Source organism: Malaclemys terrapin, chromosome 23 (assembly GCF_027887155.1).
Source record: "Malaclemys terrapin pileata isolate rMalTer1 chromosome 23, rMalTer1.hap1, whole genome shotgun sequence".
NCBI lineage: Eukaryota > Metazoa > Chordata > Testudines > Emydidae > Malaclemys > Malaclemys terrapin.
The window spans coordinates 4,491,960-4,510,911 of record NC_071527.1 but is presented as its reverse complement, the minus strand read 5'-3'; the positions used below and the strand labels follow the sequence as shown (position 1 = coordinate 4,510,911).

The window sequence follows — 18,952 nt, the reverse complement described above, 5'->3', positions numbered from 1 at the left end:
ACAAATACCTGTTCTACACACAGATTTTTGTACTGATGTAACTATTTCAGTCACAAATCTCTCTGTGACGCAATTATACCAGTATGAACTTGCCTTATATTGGTATGCTTATTCCCTTTGCGGTATGGGAATAAGTTATGAGTAAAGGCACCTCTTAAACCGGTATAAATGTGTCCACACTGGTTGGTACTGCTTAACCATAGTTAAAGCATTGTATAATTTGGGTGTAGGCAAAGCCTGAGAAGGTATATGTCCCATGATGGTGGGCATACGGTGGCAGTTTGCTGTAGGTAGCTATAACGCTGGACTGAGATTTGGGAGCCCTGGGTTGTGTTCCTGGTTCTGCCACTGGCCTGCTGGGTGGCCTTGGGCACGTTGCTCCATCTCTGTGCCTCAGTTTCCCCATCTGTAATAACGATACTGATCACCTTGGTAAACACTTTGAGATCTACTGATGAGAAGAGCTAGGTATTAATTTATTATTATGAAAGTGCCTAAGACAGACAGTGGTGGGCACTCATGAGTTATGTTGCCTGAGACACGTACTATACTATATCTCATCAGCACAGGCAGGAAGCTATCCATTTAGAAAGTGTGTTCCAACCACTACGCAGAACCAAATCCAATGGAAACTACACTGAAGAAACATTTTGTATCTAAATTCTCTTCCCCCGATCTCTCAGAAGCAGGGTTGACTTCTTCTGTTCTGGGAGGCACTTGCCATGAATTTGGGTGCCTTTAGAATCACAGAATCCTAGGACTGGAAGGGACCTCGAGAGGTCATCTAGTCCAGTCCCCTGCACTCAAGGTGGAAATAAGTATTCTCTTGACCATCCCTGACACGTGTTTGTCCAACCTGCTCTTAAAAATCTCCAATGATGTAATAAGACTCTCAATTGAATCTAAATTAGCTCTTTTATTATACCCTGGAGAGAGGAAAGGTCAAATGGTATCTAGGACCCTTAAACAGGGTCCACAACACCAGGTACAAGTACCTGTCCCCACCCCCAATCCCTCACTTGCTACACTACACTGCACTGATGGTTGCATTTTGCCAGAAGGTGAATGGAAACTAATCTGTGTGTGTTTGAAGGTGTTTTACAAGCCCTCTAGGAAGGTGTCTCAGTGGGGTGGCTGATGTCGGGGATCTCAGAGCTGAAAGTGTGAGCCTCTGTAGCTTGGCGCAAAAGGGCCTTCGTGAATGGCTGGGGATGCGTAATACATGCTCTCCAGTGGGCTGCATAAGAACGTGTTGCCAACAGCACGCTTTGTGACCCAATTACAGCTGCTTTCCAATGGTCACAATTGCATATGTTTATCACAACAGCTCCCCAAACACAAAGGAAGCTGGACGTTTTAAGGCTATAGATACACACAGCTGCAAAACAGCATGGTGGTCATATCAATAGGAAACATGGCAAATGGTTATCCGGTCACGATATATTTATAACTCCATTAACAGAGCCTAACAAGGCCCTGAGGCCCAGGGTAGTACAAATACAGCTTTCACCAGGCCAGTCAGAACACAAGTATAATGTGTAATATAGACAGGATCTGAATTGGGGTTTATGTAACTGGGCCAAAGCCTTGTCCATGTTAAAGGTGCGGACTCAGTTACGTGAGTATGTCAGTACCCATAGGTCCAATCCACACTAGAAACTTCAACCATATTGTAAGTGGTCAGGGAACACTTGGGCTGTGAGGATCTGCTCTGACATTTTTAAGTACAGACCTGGATATTGAAGGGAAACTAGATTCTAGCGAAGGATACGTGAAGATCCAGTATAGTAGAGCAAGGTAGAGAATAAATATATTGAATCTTGTTAGTCCTGGACACTCTATGTTGGGGTATGTGGGATAAGGGACAAGAATTCCTAAATGCCTCTTGTAGACTTCCTCAACTGATCTTTTGCTTGATCATGTGTAAGTCTTTGGTTCTCCAAGCCCTGAAGATACCTCCCCCTAGGTCTACTACTGAGAATTTTTCAAAGTATCTTAAGGGATTCAGTGGGTTTAGGGCACCGAACTCCCTTCAGTCTTCTGAAAATCCCAGCTGCTCCAAATCAGGCAGGGCAAGGGCTTAAAGCGGAGTCTCCCACATCCCAGGTGCATGTCCTGACAACTGGGCTATTGGCTAGTCAAGGAGAAGGCCTTCATGTTGTTGTCCATGAAAAATTTCAAAAGGTCTCTTTTTTTTGTCCTGATGCAGAGCAAAAAAACACCTTTTTAGAAAAACTGAATTCTTGCCCTAATCCTGAGCACCGACCACTCCAGCTGAGGTCAAGAGGAGGCGCAGGTATGGAAAAACTGGTCCCACGTTTGTTGTTCAGGCACCCCCACCCCCAGCTCACTTGATTCTGCACTTCCAATTTCTCAGAGCACATTCTAGATGTGTAAAACAACCTCTTTTTTAACTCTCCAGAGAGTTTATTGGCATCTGGTGCCCTCAATGCCAGGTCTCAGCCTTGACCTTCGCTGGAATCAAGAATGAAATGTGTGTTTTGTTAGAAAAGGAGTTTTCTGTTTGTATTTCCAAATCACCTGCATTTCTTCCCATCCCCTCCTCCCCATAGGAATCTATTTAACACCAGCCATAGTACGAGAGACAAGACCCAGAAGCATACAGGAAGTGGAGTGACTGAGGTTGTCCCTACCATTCGCTCATGATGCTGAAACTACTACTCCTCGCTGTCTTTGTCCTCTGTGGTAAGTGGGGGTTTTGTTTTTTGAGGCGGTGATGTCTTGCATTCTGGTGCTAAGAAACTTATTGGTTACCACGTATGTTGAAGTAGCAACTAGAGGCCTCAGCCACCGTAGGGACCTGTTGTGCTTGCCACTGTACGAACACAGACAATAAAAATCCCCACCCCCCAAAGAGGTAGCTGGAGGTACATCCAGAATAGGTATTAGCAGGGGAAATCCACTGAAGTCTAAGCTAGGACTGAAGTCTTCACTGAAATGTGCTTTGCGGTGGCTGGTTTTGCCCCACTGTGCACTGGGCATTCATCTACATGAGGAAAAACCTCCATTGCCTTATAAGAGAGATGTCCATTTTGCCTCCAGAAATTCATCTCTTCCCTAATCCCCAGGGGCCTCACAGTTTTCAAAGTTGCTCTGCTTCTAGGGTGACCAGACAGCAAGTGTGAAAAATCAGGAGGGGGGTGGAGGGTAATAGGCGCTTATATAAGACAGAGACCCAAAAATTGGGACAGTCCCTATAAAATTGGGACATCTGGTCACCCTATCTGCTCCTAACATTTCCCATTGGGGCACTTCAGACTTTCAAGAGGTCCACACCCAATGTGTATGCAATTCTCCTGGAAAACTGGCCCCCACTGTGGGTGCTAAGTAAGGTTGTACATCTGCCCCCCTCATCATTAAAGCTGGGATGCCTGGCACTCAGAGCACTTCATTTCACTTCTCAAACTCCATCTCGGAGGAGTTGGAGCCGGGAAATGTTCTCTGCGAGAAAGGGAGTAAAAGCAAATCTAGACTCCCGTCCTGTGGTGGAAACAACAGAGATGTGATGGGACTGGGGGTTCCTCCTGCAGAAGCTATTCCAGATGTTGTTCCTCCTTTACTCCTGAAGGACACTGCTTGGAAGAGTCGCTGGAAGACAATGTGCGGGTTGTTGGGGGTAGTAATGCCCAGCGCGGTGCATGGCCATCGCAGGTGAGTACAATGTCAACTTCTCAGTCCCTTCGCCATCTAACTGTCCTCCCAGTAACAACCCAAGGAGGGTGCACAGATGGAACGGCGTACAGAATACCTGAGTGTGCAGATTAGCCGCTCCCAAGGGGAAATAACAGCTGAATCACAGCTGAAAGCCAACGATTTACGGTTTTCCTGCTTGGGGCGGCCACGTGGGATTCGCCTTTGCCAGTTCTAAAGCCCAAGCTGTGTTGTACAACGTGCATGTCAACACCAAAGACGCCTGTAAGAGAAGCATTTAGCATATAACAAAGAGGAGGGATTGACTCAAACTGGAACTCCCAACCTGGAGAAGTCCAGAGACTGATCCGAACTTCAAGGCTTAGACCCATCTCTCACTTGAGCCTGTCCTGGGGTGAGAGAGGGGTGTGCGTGTCTGGGATGATGAGCATCTAAAGTGGGCATCTCTATTCTTTGCTGTTACTGCCTTGGCACAAGGCCACATTGCCAGTTCAGCTTTGTGAGGAATGCCTCCGTACAGACCCCAGCCCTGACCAGTTGGCCCTTAGCTTCTCATTTGGTGGTGGTGTTTTGTTTTGTTTTTCACTAGGTAATGTCTGGAGCCCCAGCCAACCAGCTACTTTAGCCCCACTATCCATAGGGCACATCCTGCTTAGACCAAGTCCATAAACCATGGCCCAGTGCTTAAACCAGCTAATGTGATGTGCCTGGTGCATACAGAAGCAAGACTGTTTCTTCATGCACCTGAGGCACGTTCACTTTGGGCTGGTGAGAGGTGTTGCTTCCTTTGTGAGATATTTCCTCTTTAAAATGCAGCTCTCCTCTTCCACCATGAGACCATAAGAATGGCCATGCTGGGCCAGGCCAATGGTCCATCTGACCAGGTATCCTGTCTTCTAACAATGGCCAATGCCAGATGCTTCAAGAAGAATGAACCGAACAGGGCAATTATTGAGTGATCCATCTCCTGTCGTCCAGTCCCACCATCTGGCAGTGAGACTGAGGGAAACACGGAGCATGGGGTTGCATCCCTGAACCAACTTGGCTAATATCCTCCATGACCTTATCTAATTATTTTTTAAATCCAGTTATAGTTTTGGCCATCACAACATCCCCTGGCAATGAGTTCCACAGGTTGACTGGGCATTGTGTGAAGACGTGCTTCCTTTTGTTTGTTTTTAAGCCTGCCACCTATTCATTTCATTGGATGACCCCAAGTTCTTGTGTTATGTAAAGGGGTAAATAACACTTTCACTTTCTCCACACCATTCATGGTTTTATAGACCTCTATCATATCGCCCCTTAGTCATCTCTTGTCTAAGATGAACAGTCCAAAGTCTTTCTATGCTTTCCTCATGTGGAAGCTGTTCCAAATTGAGATGGGGCAACCAGAACTGCACACGATATTCAAGATGTGGATGTGTCCTGTGCATTTATATAGTGGCATTATGATATTTGCTGTCTTATTATCTTTCTCTTTCCCTTTCGTCACCCAAAATCTAGATTTCGCTCCAGTATTCCTCTGGTGGACAATGGTATCACACCTGCGGTGGGACGTTGGTGAGGCAGAACTGGGTGATGACTGCGGCTCACTGCGTGGACAGGTAATGGAGACCACGGTGGTTGGTTGGTTTATCTGCCCATTAAAGAGACTTTTTAATCAGATGAGGGGGCAGGATCTAAAGCAGGAGTGGGAACTGGCAATGCACCAGGCAAGGAGGGGAGTTGCTCTCTGAAGCCAAGGAGATGATGTGGGGGGGTGCTTTTAGCAGAGGATGAGTGTTATGCTTATAAGAAGTACATGGGCTCTTTTTCAGGGGAAAAGGCAATACGCCGCATTGATTGAAGATACAACAATTAGCATATGCAATCAATAACACACACACTGTCCCATCAGTTGATGTTATAGTTACCAGTCCAGAGTCCAGATCAATCTAGTGGCCAGCTAGGTTGATCACGGGGAGGTAGGAGCCAGGTTCTGTCGGTCGCAAGACGATGTTCCAGGGAAGTCTTGGCAGGACGAACCCAAAATTTCATGGCAAGGCACTCTGTTATATAGTGATTTTCCTTCATTGGTATCAATGAGTTTTGCACCGTCATGCTGTAATCAATTGTTTGACAAGTGCTTGTTTTCTTAAATTGTCCTTTTCATCCTTTATCTCATTCTTTTATCAAGTCTCTCAGGGAGTTACCCCATGCTATCTTGTCCCCATTGATAGGAGCCTGCCCCATCTTTAGAGTCGTCAATCTGCCCTCCTCTGACATTTCAATAGGGGCGTGTTGCAGCCTCCTTGCGTCAGACTCCGGTTCCTCCGTAGACCATCTGGTTCAGCGACGGCCTTCACACTTATCTCTTAATACACACATTCCTCATTCACACACAAAACAGAATTAATTTACACAGAACATTGTGAACAGGAACATTAAGTTGCAATGCAAAAGAAAACAATGCTGGCATTCTTTTCCTTATTTTAAAATGCTAAACCTACCACAAAATGGCGACCCTCAGAGGTCTGTTACTGCCTTGAAGTCAATTCAGACACAAAGCAATTCTGGCTGATGCATTTCTACTAATGGCGCATTAGGCCGTTCCTTTCTGCTATTCAAAAAGGGTGGCTGGCAGGATGTGGTTAAATCATACATCATTACATGCTATGTTATTCTCTCATTATTCTGGATGTCGGTTGTACACCTGCAGCTTTCTTGGCTCCCCCTCATGGGTGGACGTTGCTTGAGCGTGTGTGACGGCCAACACACCGGGGATTGAACCGGAGTCCTCCAGAACTGAAAGCATGAGCTGCTACAGCTTGAGCGAAAGACTCCAGGCTCTGTAGCTAGGGCCTGTGACAACTCCTAGCCTCTGAGGAGCAGCACAGAGGGGGGAACCTGTTGCCATAGGTGCCTGGTGAAAATATTGGGAGGAGGAAGGGGAGCCCGCCCGCCCCACTCTCACTCTCACCAAGGCTGGGCCCGGCTCCCCGCTCTGACCCATTGGCTCTCAGTGCTGGGGTGGGCTCTGAATTTGTGAGCATCACATGAGACGTGTGTTTGCACGCAGCTGGGGTCCTCCCCCCATGACATCCCTCCCCTTTCCTGGCCCAGGCGCCATTGGATGCAGGGTCTCAGGATTCCCCCTGCGTTTGGGACTCCCCTTCTCCCCCACAATCACCTCAGGATCTCCTCTTTCCCATTCCCATGGAGCACTGCTAGGAGACCCTGCTGGGACTGAGGAATCTAGCTTCACTTGCTGGGAATCATCTAGTGCATAGGCAGGACCCTCCCCCTGCGACCCCCTGCCCCTGGCATGGCTGGACAGAGATTTGGGCGGGGGGGGAGGCGCTAAGCCTCCTCTAACCCTAGCCAGTGCCTGTAGCACACACAGCATGTTACATACGCACTCTCCTGTGTATATCTCTGCCCATTCCAAGCAGCATCTGAAACTACCAACAATACAATGTTAGCTCTTAGCACGTCAGCTCCAAACATGACTTAAATAGCTCATCCCCCTTCCTGGTGGGGCCTGTGTGTGTCAAAACACACACTTCTTCTCTCACCCTCCACCCCGCTGCAGGGCAGAATCCAACCACTGAGTGTTTCTGGGGGGTGCTAGCTAGAGCTGGCTGGAAAATGCGAATTATTTTCCCGAGCAATGTACACCGTTCTTTTATTTTCCCCCGTATTTTGTCAGCATTTCCCACATTTTTCTAGAAAAACCAAAATCGTGTTTTTAAAATGGCTTTTCCTAAAACCGTTTGCAGTGAAAATTCTTGGGTTTTCACTGGGGAAAATTGAATGGGAAATAATTTTTCACCTCAAATTTTAGTGTTAGGCGCCAAAAAAAATAAAAGCTGCCTTTCATCCAAATGGATCTTAGGAAAAACTTTTGACTCCTGAGGCTAGTGAAACTTGAGCCCTGCCACTCGGGGCTGAAGCCTGTGGGCTTCGGCCCCGGACGGTGGGACTTCGGCTTCAGCCCCGGGCCCCAGCAAGTCAAACACCGGCCCTGGCGACCCCATGACAACGGGGTTGTCTCCCACAGTTTGAGAACCGCTGGACTAGATGACCTCTTAAACCTGACATTTCTGTGATTTTTATGAGATTACGTTTCAATGGAAAAATTTCAGCCCGCTCCAGAGTTAGGCAGAAAAATGCCCATTGTGCAGTTTGTCACGAATTGCCCATTACAGGGTTTCTTGAACTTTCCTCTGGAGTAGCTGGTCCTGGCCTCTCAGACAGGACTTTGTTACTTCTTATCGTGCATCTATTTAATAATTCAAGGCCCAGTCCTGAGGCCTGTACTCAATCTTCAATGAGTTCCTGGATCTGATCCGGTACGGTGATTCCTAGTCAGGGGAAGGATGGAAAGTGGTTAAGGCACTAGTCTACAACTTGGGAGACCAGGGTTTGGTTCTCTGCTCTGCCACAGACTTCTTGCGTGACCTTAGGCAAGTCATTTAGCCTCTCTAGGTCTCAGTTCCCCATCTGTAAAATGGGGTCAGTAATACTTCCCTACCCCCCAGAGATGTTGCAAGGATAAATACATCAAAGATTGTGACGATCTGATCAGAAAGAGCTATAGATGGGTTAGTTATCAACATTATGTTCAGCACCCTTCCCCTCAGAAGTAGAGAAAGGAGACTGGCTCACATTCCAGTGGCCTCACGATGCCGACGGGACTTGGGGGTGAAGGGGGATCGATGCCAATTTGGCACCTTACAACACGTCACAGCTTGTTCCTCTTATCCACAGATCCTTGACTTTCCGGGTGGTCGTCGGTGAGTACAACCTGAATCAGAACGATGGCACGGAGCAGTATTTGAGTGTGGGAAGCAAGTTCATCCATCCTAATTGGAACAGCAACAATGTCGCTGCTGGGTAAGGCACCTCCTTTTTCACACTAGCCACCTGCCTGGCTTGGCTAAGGGATTTCACACCTAAGGTCGCAAAGTCCCAGCTCCTTATGTGCAGCTGAAGAAATCAGAATGCGCTGCTCTTGGAGCATCCTTCCTCTGAGATACTCAGTGACGTACGGCCTGAACTGGCACCCAATATAGACAGTATTCAAAAATCTTCGGTGGAATCAGAAGCCAAATGGATATCTTGGAGCAGGTCCCATCCATAGTGTTCTTCGCTGGTACGATAGATAGGTTCAGACCAGAGTAGGATGGTCCAGGGCCTAAGGAGGTCGAGTTGCACAGGCAGAACAGTGTTTGCAAATGGGGAAAGCAGACTCCAGTTTGGCCAGTGTCTTCATACAGCTCTAACGGGTACCAGGGTAGCACTTGGGCCTCCATACTTTTTCCATACAGACGGTCTTGGGTAACAATAAGGATCCTCCGACAGACTAGCCGCTGGGGAGCTGGGCTTCTGATGGTACTGAGTGCTTCTGGGTTGGGCTGGCAGTGAGCACAGGTATTTTGCTACCTGATCAAGCATCTGCTTAATAATACAAGGCCCAGTGCTGGGTCCTCATTCAGTCCTCTGTGCTGTCCTTCGGCGGTAATGTACCTGAGGAAGGGACTCAAGTCAACCCTTTCTGTGCATTCTTTATTGGACATTAGGGCTCAGTTGTTCAAAAGAGCAAAGTGTTCGGTGCCCAGCTCCAATCGGCTTTCGATCGGGGGTCAGCAACATGTCCGTACACAGACAACAAGTGTCTGTGGTGTAAATTTTGAGGTCCGTGGCGATTTTTGAAAAAAAAAATTGAATGACATAACCCCGCCCCCCAGCGTTCGTCATGAAGTACGGTAATTTTGTCAAGTGTCTGTCACGCAACACGGTGGTCCCGCCCCCTGCGTTCAATTGATTGGGGTTCCTTTCATAGAATATCAAGCTTGGAAGGGACTTCAAGAGGTCATCTAGACCAACCCCCTGACAGATTTTTACCCCAGTTCCCTAAATGGCCCCCTGAAGGTTGAACTCTCAACCCTGGGTTTAGCAGGCCAATGCTCAAACCACTGAGTTATCCTTCCCCTCCTTTAAAAGCCCCAGCCTAGGTTTTACTATCAGCGACAGCAGGGTCACTTAAATGCAACCCATTTGCACCCATTTCTGAAAGGCCTGTGAAAGGCCATTTGACGCGGTTTCCTTTGTTCCTCTGCAGCTACGACATCGCTCTGCTCCGCCTCTCCCAGAGCGCGTCTCTGAACACCTATGTGCAGCTGGGCGCTCTGCCCCCTTCAGGGCAGATTCTGCCAAACAACAATCCTTGCTACATCAGTGGCTGGGGCTTGACCAGGAGTAAGTGCCATAATTCAGTAACATTCCAGACGGGGCATGGGATGGCCTAGTGATTGAGGGCACAGGCTTGCAGGTGGGTGGGGCTTGGATGTGACTAGCATCCCCACTTTGCCCCCAAACTTACTGAGAGTTTGAACAAGCCCCGGACCGTTCCGTGCCTCAGTTTTCCCCTGTATAAAACAGTGGTGACCACTCAAAGTTGTTGCGACCCATGGCTTTGTTAATGGTTTGCAAAGCCCTTTAAGCCCCTCTCATTGAATGTGCTATAGAAGGGCCAAAGTATCACTTGTTACACAAGACCTATGTGAGATTTTGGCCCTATTGGGAGTTTTGCCATTCTACGGGACCAGGATTCCCACCCCGGTCTGTAGTTTGGTGCATAAGATCTAAACCCTGTTTGCTCCCGCTCCAGAGGGAGCTTGGCCTCACTTCATTCCTCCTCGATGGTTTTGCGAAACAACCTGACATGCAGGACAATGCTGTTCCCGGCTGCACCAGCTAAGTCAGGACACGCTATGGAGGAGTGTCAGAGCTGCAGTCACCTGCCCTTTGGAGATCTGCTCACTGATTCACACGAGGCCTGAGAACAGCCCAAGGAAATGGGTTATCCTGCACCAGGGGCGGATTAATGATTTTGCCGCCCCAGGCCCTGAAATAATTGCCACCTCCGGCCCCATATGAACTTATTAAACATCAGTATTTTCAATATCAACACCAATATTTTCACTTTTTACTTCACTACTACTTTCAACTATTTTTTCTGTCTCACTGTCAGCACTAACTGATGCAACAAAGGAATCTATTTTGCGCATTTTTGCTATCATTTCATTTTCCCTTTCTTTCTTTTGTATAGCATTTTTCTTTAACTGAGAACCACTTAATTTCTTCCTTCCGGTCATATTAACATTTAGCATTCTCGCGAGTATGTTTACTAAATGGCGTCGCGCCATCATTGGTGGTTTCAATACGAGCTATGATTGGTAGACTCGCGGCGTCACTGATGCCGCAATTACAAAAATGCTGCTATTATAAATTTGCCGCCCCTGCAAATTTGCTGCCCTAGGCCTAGGCGATAATACGCCGCTGTCCTGCACTCTCACTTTGCTGTGGTATCGCCTTTAGAAGCTCCTGCTTTGCCAGAAAATGCACTAGACTAAAGCAAATTTAAGAACTGTTGGGCCTCGTTCTGATCTTAACACTGGGTGTCACTCTAAAGTTGCATGTAATTTACGCTAATAAAAGAGCTCAGAATCAGGCCCAGTCAATGACTTATAATTTGAGACGTGTCCGTGACTCCAATCCCTTGATTTCGAGCTCATTGACAACAAATTCCCAGCCAAGTTTTATGGCCATAACTCCATAACAGGGGAGAGATTAGCACAGCCAAGCTCAGATATTGGATAAGAAGTTGGCCAACGTGTAAGAAAATATAAAGGGATTCTAGATACCAAAGTTGGTTGCGTTTGATCCTGCAGCCCAGAACTTCACCCCAGGTGTCTGGGGGGGGGAGGGGGAAGAGGCCATCTTCCTTGTAAACTAACCCCGGGTCTCCGATTTGTTTTGCATAGCTAATGGACAGCTGGCTCAAATCCTGCAGCAAGCTTCGCTTCCCGTCGTCTCTTACAGTATCTGCTCCGGTTCCGCTTATTGGGGCTCCACGGTCAAGAACACCATGGTGTGTGCCGGAGGGGACGGTGTGCGCTCTGGTTGCCAGGTAACTGACGAGCGATTGAACCAAGCAAGAGCGTTCCCAGGGTCTTAGCCGCTCTTGTCACCCCCTTGGAGGGAGGTGCTATATATAACGGTTACACTTGGGTATTGTTTCTAATTGGGGTCCAGTGGCACTGGACTGGGAGTCAGGAGACCTGGGTTTTGTTCCTGGCTCTGCTACTTACCTGCCGTGTGATCTCGGTCTGGTCATTTCCCCTCTCTGTGTCACCCATCAGTCAATTCCTTGCCAAAGCACTTTCAGATTAATAGCCCTGTAGAAGGGCGCTCCGCCTCCTGGGAGGGAGGTGCTGTGTAGGGGTTAAGCTTGGGTATTGTATGTTACTTGGGTTGGTGGGTCGAAGCTGGAGATCATACTCCCTCAATGTTCACTTGGCTCTGTCCCCTTTCCAGGTGGTTAGGGCTGGGGGGAAAATGACTATCCAAGTGACCCCTCGCTTTTCCATTCTCTTCTTCTGTGCTGAATTCCAGCTCAGCATTCTGTCTTTGAAAGTCAGGCTGCTGTTGGATTGGGCACAGAGGGAGACCCTGCACTCACCAGGGCGTTATATAAGTGCTGATAAGAAATGAATTCAACAGACATTGCCCTATATATTGTGGGAAGAGGAGTTGTATGGACCAGTGGATGGCCCAGGAAGAGTTGCCGTAAGAACAGCCCCAGTGGGTCAGACCAAGGGTCCATCTAGCCCAGTATCCTGTCTTCTAATGGTGGCCAATGCCACATGCTTCAGAAGGAATGAACAGAACAGGCAATCGAGTGATCCATCCCTTGTCATCCACTCCCAGTTTCTGGCAGTCAGAGGTTTCACCCAGAGCAATGGGGTTGCATCCCCGACCATCTTGGCTAATAGTCATTAATGGATCTATCCTCCATGAACTTAACTAGTTCTCTTATGAACCCAGTTATAGTTTTGGCCTTCCCGACATCCCCTGGCAATGAGTTCCACAGGTCAGGATGCCTGTATTTTAATGCTGGTGATTCTGTCCCATCACTTCACTCAGATAGTCCTACTTCACTGGGGAAGGGGAGACGTGGAGCCTTGAAAGCACTTTGAGGTTGTCTGTTGGAAAGTGCTAAGAAGGGCAAAGCATTGCTGTTCGTTGCAATATGTGCCAAGTTTTGTTGCCCTTTGGCTTTGCTCTGCAGGGCGATTCTGGGGGCCCTCTGAACTGCCTGGTGAGTGGCAAGTACTACGTCCATGGAGTGACCAGTTTTGTTTCCGCCTGGGGCTGTAATGTCTACCAGAAGCCCACAGTGTTCACCCGGGTGTCTGCCTACATTTCCTGGATCAATAACGTAAGTTGGCTTTGCACAGAAGGGAAACTGCACGGAGGAAACACCCCGCTGCAGACAAAGATGTCTTGCTTGCAGTTGTTTTGTTCTAATTATGTCAGCTGTTCGGAGCCAGCTGCAGGACACACGTCTCTGCAGTCATGCCAAAGAGTGTGGCTAGAAACCCTCCCCACGCATGGTGGCTGCAGCATGGGAGGGGGCAGATAGAGGACATTAACCATGTGTTTTTTTTCCCAAACCAGCCAAGAGCTACTTCTCCTAAGGGCATTGCCTCAGGGGATCTGTCAGATTGATTACCATTCAGCATTCTTCCACTCGAGATTCAGTTTGCAGTATTATCATCCCTACTGAATTGCTATAATTTATGTTCAGGTGTTTCCATCTGGGTGTTGGTTACCAGATCTGATCATTACCCGCCATGAGAGTATAATCTGACTTTGATGCGAAGGGATCCTAACCATGTCTTCTGTCAACTCTCCCCCATGTGATGTTCTCCCCTGCTAGCATTGATGGAAAACAGCAATGAAGGGACAAAGTTAAGAAGCGGCGGTCTAGACATATTTACGCAGGAAGATCATATCTGAGGCTGGAGGATTCTTTAATCGAGCAGACAAAGACATAACGAAATCCAGTGGCTGGAATATGAAGCTAGACAAATTTTAACAGGGAGGGGAACTCGCATTAGAACAGCTCATCAAGGGAAGTGGTGAATTCTCCATTGCATGAAGTGTTTTAGATCAAAAATTGAATGTCTTGGTGTAAAAGAGATGCTGTTTCAACTGCAGTTTGAACTAGGATGCAAGAATCACTGAATGAGGTTCTTTCTGGCCTGGGTTATGCAGGAGGGTCCGACAAGAATGTGGTTCTCAACCTATTTACCATTGTGGGCCACATCCGAAACTACCCGTATAGCCCTGTGGATGTCACCTGGACTGCAGCGCTGTGCTGACTGGGCCGCAGATTGAGAACCACTGGCATGAGGTGATCACAGTGGTCCCTTCTGACCTTAAAATCTATGAATCTGAGGTTGTGCCATGCCAGAGTAATACCAAGGCCAGAAAGGACCATTGTGTTCGTCTAGTCCAACCTCCTGGATAACACAGGCCATAGAACCTCCCCAGAATAATTCCTAGGGCAGATCTATTAGAAAAACATCCAGTCTTGATTTAAAAATGGTCCGTGATGGAGAATCCACCAGGAGCCTTGATAAATTGTTCCAATAGCTAATTACCCTCCCTGTCAGAAATTTGCATCTTATTTCCAGTCTGAATTTGTCTCGTTTCAACTTCCAGCCATGGGATCCACTTCCAACCGTTGGAGTTGGGAGTTTCGCTTCTCTGAACCCTCTCTGATTTCTGGTTTGGATCATGTCCATCAGAAGTATCACACAGGCTTTATGAGATCAATGGTATAGTTATGGAATTAAACAGACGATAGTTAAAGGATTATATAGTACCAAAAAAGACCATCTATAGTAGGGGAAGCCGAACAGGAAGCATTTGCAAGGGAGAAAAGAACTTGGGTGAGATGAAGGCACATTTTTAACAGTGGGAGTGATAAATCATTGGACAAATTGCCAAGAGAAGTGGTGGATGTTCCATCTCTTGATGTCTTCAGATCAAGACTGGATGCCTTTCTGGTAAATGTGCTTTAGCCAAACACAAGTCGGGCTCAGTGCCAGGGTAACGGTGAGATTCTAAAACCTGTGTTACGCAGGAGGTCAGACCAAATGACCACCTGGTCTTTCTGGCCTTGAAGTCTATCCGAAGAGATGGAAAGTTGCAGAGGCAGTGAGGTTAATGGCAGCTGTTCCAGCCAGCCTGTGCCAGTTCCCAATTCTGCACACAAGTATTTATGTGCTGCAACCTTTTATCAGGAACTGAAGTTTTTAGAGTTGGCCACCTGGAGCTTTCCCAGCTTAGAGGTTTAATAATGCATCAGCTTCATTCATGCTTCCATGCCTTCGATTGATGCCACTCTGTTGAAAACTCTTGAGAAACTGTCTAATGTGGTGGTGGATTATTATTTTCCTCCTTTCAGATAATTAACTCCAACTGAACAGGCTGAGAGGATGGAATCAACGTCAAAGAAGAACCTCTTTCCCTAATCGGAATACATTCACACGCTGGCCGTCTTCATCTTCTCTACTGCCCATCTTCTCTATTATCCCATTTGATCTGCAGGGTTATACCTGTAACTCTAATGCCAATAAAACTGTTAAAATTATTCTCTTCTCTGTTCAATAGTGACAAAACCACATACAAAATCCTTTTCTTCTCCCGTCTAAGCAGATCTGAGATGACAGAATCAGGACCCTTTTACACAATTTCATGTCTTTTGACAAGCTGGAATTCCTCAGCGAACAAAATATAATTAGGATGACTTTGAAGGACGTCCATCACCGGGTACTTAGCTATACAAATTAACATAAGGCCATTTGTTTGTTCCTCCACCATTCACGGTACATTTCAAAGAGAGATGAATACTGAGATGTCCCATGCTTACAATTCATTTACAGGATAGGATGTTCTTTTGACCTCTGAATTATCAGAATACAGATAGGGACGGTTGATTACATTGTCCACCCTACTCAGACATATGTAAATACACAAAAACACAAACGTTATCTCCCCACATGTCTTCTGTGGGTTACTTATTTTGGAGAAAGTTTAACCCTTTCTACCCAAGCGTCATACCCCCAACATGAGACTGGTGTGGAAGGGCGAAATTAGAACTCCTAGATACACCTTAAGGACCTTCCAACATTGATATGAGCTGTGTTTACATTAACAACAAGGAGTCCGGTGGCACCTTAAAGACTAACAGATTTATTTGGGCATAAGCTTTCGTGGGTAAAAAAAAACTCACTTCAGATGCATGGAGTGAAAGTTACAGATGCCGGGCTACCCCCTGATACTTTTAAAGAGCACTTACTTTGGCATTCAGCCATGAAGGCTGTGAGGTGTTGTACCTCAGTTTCCCTTTGTGCACAGCAGTTCAAGCTTGTAGTGGTTTTTCTGCTGTGTATAGTTCCAAGATTAGATACAGGCACTAACTGAGAAATATCAGTATCACCAGGCCTTTTAACATAGTGTGTGTTGTCATGTAATGAAACAACATAACCATGAAGGCTTTTACACCATAATGAGTTCTTATGTATCACCCGCAACATGTTGAAGGGTTTTCCCAAAAAACCCTGCACGCTGTACATTTTTGCAAGTTCTTGGTATCAGCAACAAGTTGGTTACAATCCTTAGCAATAACGTCAGTTTTATCACAAGTGTGCATTTACAATTATTTGTGTCACACCAAGCCTTTGGTTTAGACAAATCGTTCTTTAGGTCAGCTTGTTCAATATCCCTTTTGAATCTTTGTAGCTTTTTCTTGACCTCAGGGTCTTCCTTAACATAGGAAGTGGTTAAAATTGAAAGCCTTGAGGTTTTGGTATTTTAGGGTTAATCTGTGGCTTTTATTTGCAAGGTTTAATCCTTCCCTTCCTGCCTGTCCAGTAGGGTCAAAATCTGAACTTTTTTGCTTAACAGAATTCATTGGCCAGCTGGGTGTGTCCTTTTTGCTAACAGGTCCAGGCAAGTCTGTTTTCCCCCCATTCAGTCAGGTAATTTGCATCAACACAGACACTAGCTGGTTTACTAGTTTTCAGATCCTCAAGCGTTACCAATTCGAAGGCTGGACTCTGCCTTAAAGAGATTCCATCCATTTTCAGTAGCATGTTAGACTCTAGGTTCTTTTGTCCTTCCCTTACCAACCTCTGCTTCTACATGGAGTCAGATGCCAAGTCCACTAAGGGTACATCTACACTACAGGGGGGAGTCGATTTAAAATACGCAAATTCAGCTACGTGAATAGCGTAGCTGAATTCGACGTATCGCAGCCGACTTACCCCGCTGTGAGGACGGCGGCAAAATCGACTTCTGCGGCTTTCTGTCGACGGCGCTTACTCCCACCTCCGCTGGTGGAGTAAGAGCGTCGATTCGGGGATCGATTGTCGCGTCCCGACGGGATGCGATAAATCGATCCCCGAGAGGTCGATTTCTACCCGCCGATTCAGGCGGGTAGTGTAGACCTAGCCATAGCGACTACAAGTCATATCCAAAATATCTAGAGATGAGTTTTCCTGCTGTCCCCTGCATCCTTGTAACCAGTAACCCAATCTTTCCTCAGTACCTGAGTCACGGATTGCTTACGTAAAGAACCAACATGGAGACATTCATGTTCCAACAATATTGTCTCCCCAACAAGCCGGTTAAGCTTATAGGCCTGTTTAAATTCCCTAGCCATTGTTATTTCATTTGCAATCTTTTCAAAGCTAGCCACCATGGGTCTTTCTAAAGTAAAGTCAGTGGATCTATATAGGCCCTCTCAGAGGTCCAGAGAGGTCCGGGCCACTTCCAGCTTTTGAGTGCCCTCGCCATAATGAAAATAAAAAATGACACATGAAAACAAAATAAGGCACCAAAAAAAAGAGTGAGATGTAATTTGAATTTTTTTTTATTTAACAAATGCTTTTCTAGCCTTTTTCTATGCAAATGCACTAATTATTGAGGGAAAATCTAGCTCTCCTAGAATATCAGGGTTGGAAGGGACCTCAGGAGGTCATCTAGTCCGACCCCCTGCTCAAAGCAGGGCCAATCCCCAGACAGATTTTTGCCCCAGATCCCTAAATGGCCCCTTCAATGATTGAACTCACAACCCTGGGTTTAATAGGCTAATGCTCAAACCACTGAGCTATCCCTCCTGTGTGCAATGTCACAGTTGATGATATTAAGCATGGCAAGGCTGTTCAAACGCTCTTGTCCCATAGTTGAACAATGATAGTTCTTTACTTGCTTCAACACATTGAAGGTGCGTTCACCTGAAGCCACTGATGCAGACAAACTGACAAAAATACACAATGCAATTGTGATATTAGGAAACACCCCAGAGAGTCCAAGTTTGAGTATTCTTGAAGCAATTCCTTTGGCTTGCAATCCAATGTAAAGTTTGTGGAATATATTTGTTTGAGGAAGATGACCTTGTCACTGAGATCTTTTGAGATTTCTTTGTTGTACTGTTGCTGAAATTGTTCAGCTGCAGAAAATAGATCTTCATTACTCAGTCTGTTGAACTGCCAAAGAAACCCAAAAAGGTTACAAATTAGTTGACGTGTAAGACCTGATTGAATAGAGTCGATGACAAGGAAGACATTGACACTATAATGCTACTCGGCATCGGATTCAGTAGGTAAGTTGCGATTGGTGGAGAACTCAGATGAAATGCCAATATTCTGTGCTATAATCTGTTGAATGTCATTGATAAGACTTTCAGTGTTATCCCTCTCAACACCAAGTGTAGCATTGCGTGCTTCAATTACCAGATTAGTTTGGTGGATCATTGTAAGTAGCTTCATCCACAAAGATGACATCAGAATGCATTCAACTTTGGACATGTGCTTCTGAATAGACCGAAGTTCAGTTCGAGCCTGTGCAGTGAGATTGCGATTTTGGAGTCTATCTCACTGAATTCAAATGCCGCACAACTGGTTGAACACCATCCATCCGTGCAGACCATCTAGTTTTGGACATCCTGTGCAGTGAAACAGGAAGATATTGCTTCAGAATTTCCCACTTTGTGGACTGCTACTGAAGAGATTGTACATTTGCTGAACAGTTCCAAAGTAAGTAATTGCGTCCTTGCATGATTCAGCACAGTCAACACCTACAAGGTTTAGTGTGTGGTTTCCACAGCTGGAGAAAATACAGTTTGAATTCTGCTCAAGCACAACTGCTTGTACTCCTTTGTACTTCCCAGCCACATTGGATCCATTGTCATAGGCTCAACCAATGCAGACTTGAAAATCTAACGTAAAACCTTCTAGAATTGCTAGTACCCGAGCAGCAATTTCTTTCCCAGTTTTTTCTCGTGAGGTTTATTTTGTTTGATCATTTTTCTTCAATTGGAAATTTTGAGCTGTCTACAATCTTAACATATCGAATACCCACAGTAGTCTGTTCCTTGGGA

General features: G+C 46.3%; 1 protein-coding gene across 1 annotated transcript; it reads left to right on the top strand.

The window, feature by feature from the left end:
* Positions 1-2,594: 2,594 nt before the first annotated feature.
* Positions 2,595-15,160, top strand: CELA1 (chymotrypsin like elastase 1). Its single transcript, XM_054013229.1, has 8 exons — positions 2,595-2,706; positions 3,590-3,672; positions 5,176-5,276; positions 8,422-8,547; positions 9,776-9,912; positions 11,481-11,626; positions 12,788-12,937; positions 14,975-15,160. The coding sequence occupies exons 1-8, from the start codon at positions 2,664-2,666 to the stop codon at positions 14,990-14,992; spliced, it is 804 nt and encodes a 267-aa protein (XP_053869204.1). The 5' UTR covers positions 2,595-2,663; the 3' UTR covers positions 14,993-15,160.
* The last annotated feature ends 3,792 nt before the right edge of the window (positions 15,161-18,952 follow it).

Coding starts and splice junctions, on each gene's coding strand:
- CELA1 (XM_054013229.1), top strand. CDS start 2,664: ATGATGCTGAAACTACTACTCCTCGCTGTCTTTGTCCTCTGTG. Junction 2,707..3,589: donor CGCTGTCTTTGTCCTCTGTG/GTAAGTGGGGGT, acceptor TTACTCCTGAAG/GACACTGCTTGGAAGAGTCG. Junction 11,627..12,787: donor GTGTGCGCTCTGGTTGCCAG/GTAACTGACGAG, acceptor TTTGCTCTGCAG/GGCGATTCTGGGGGCCCTCT.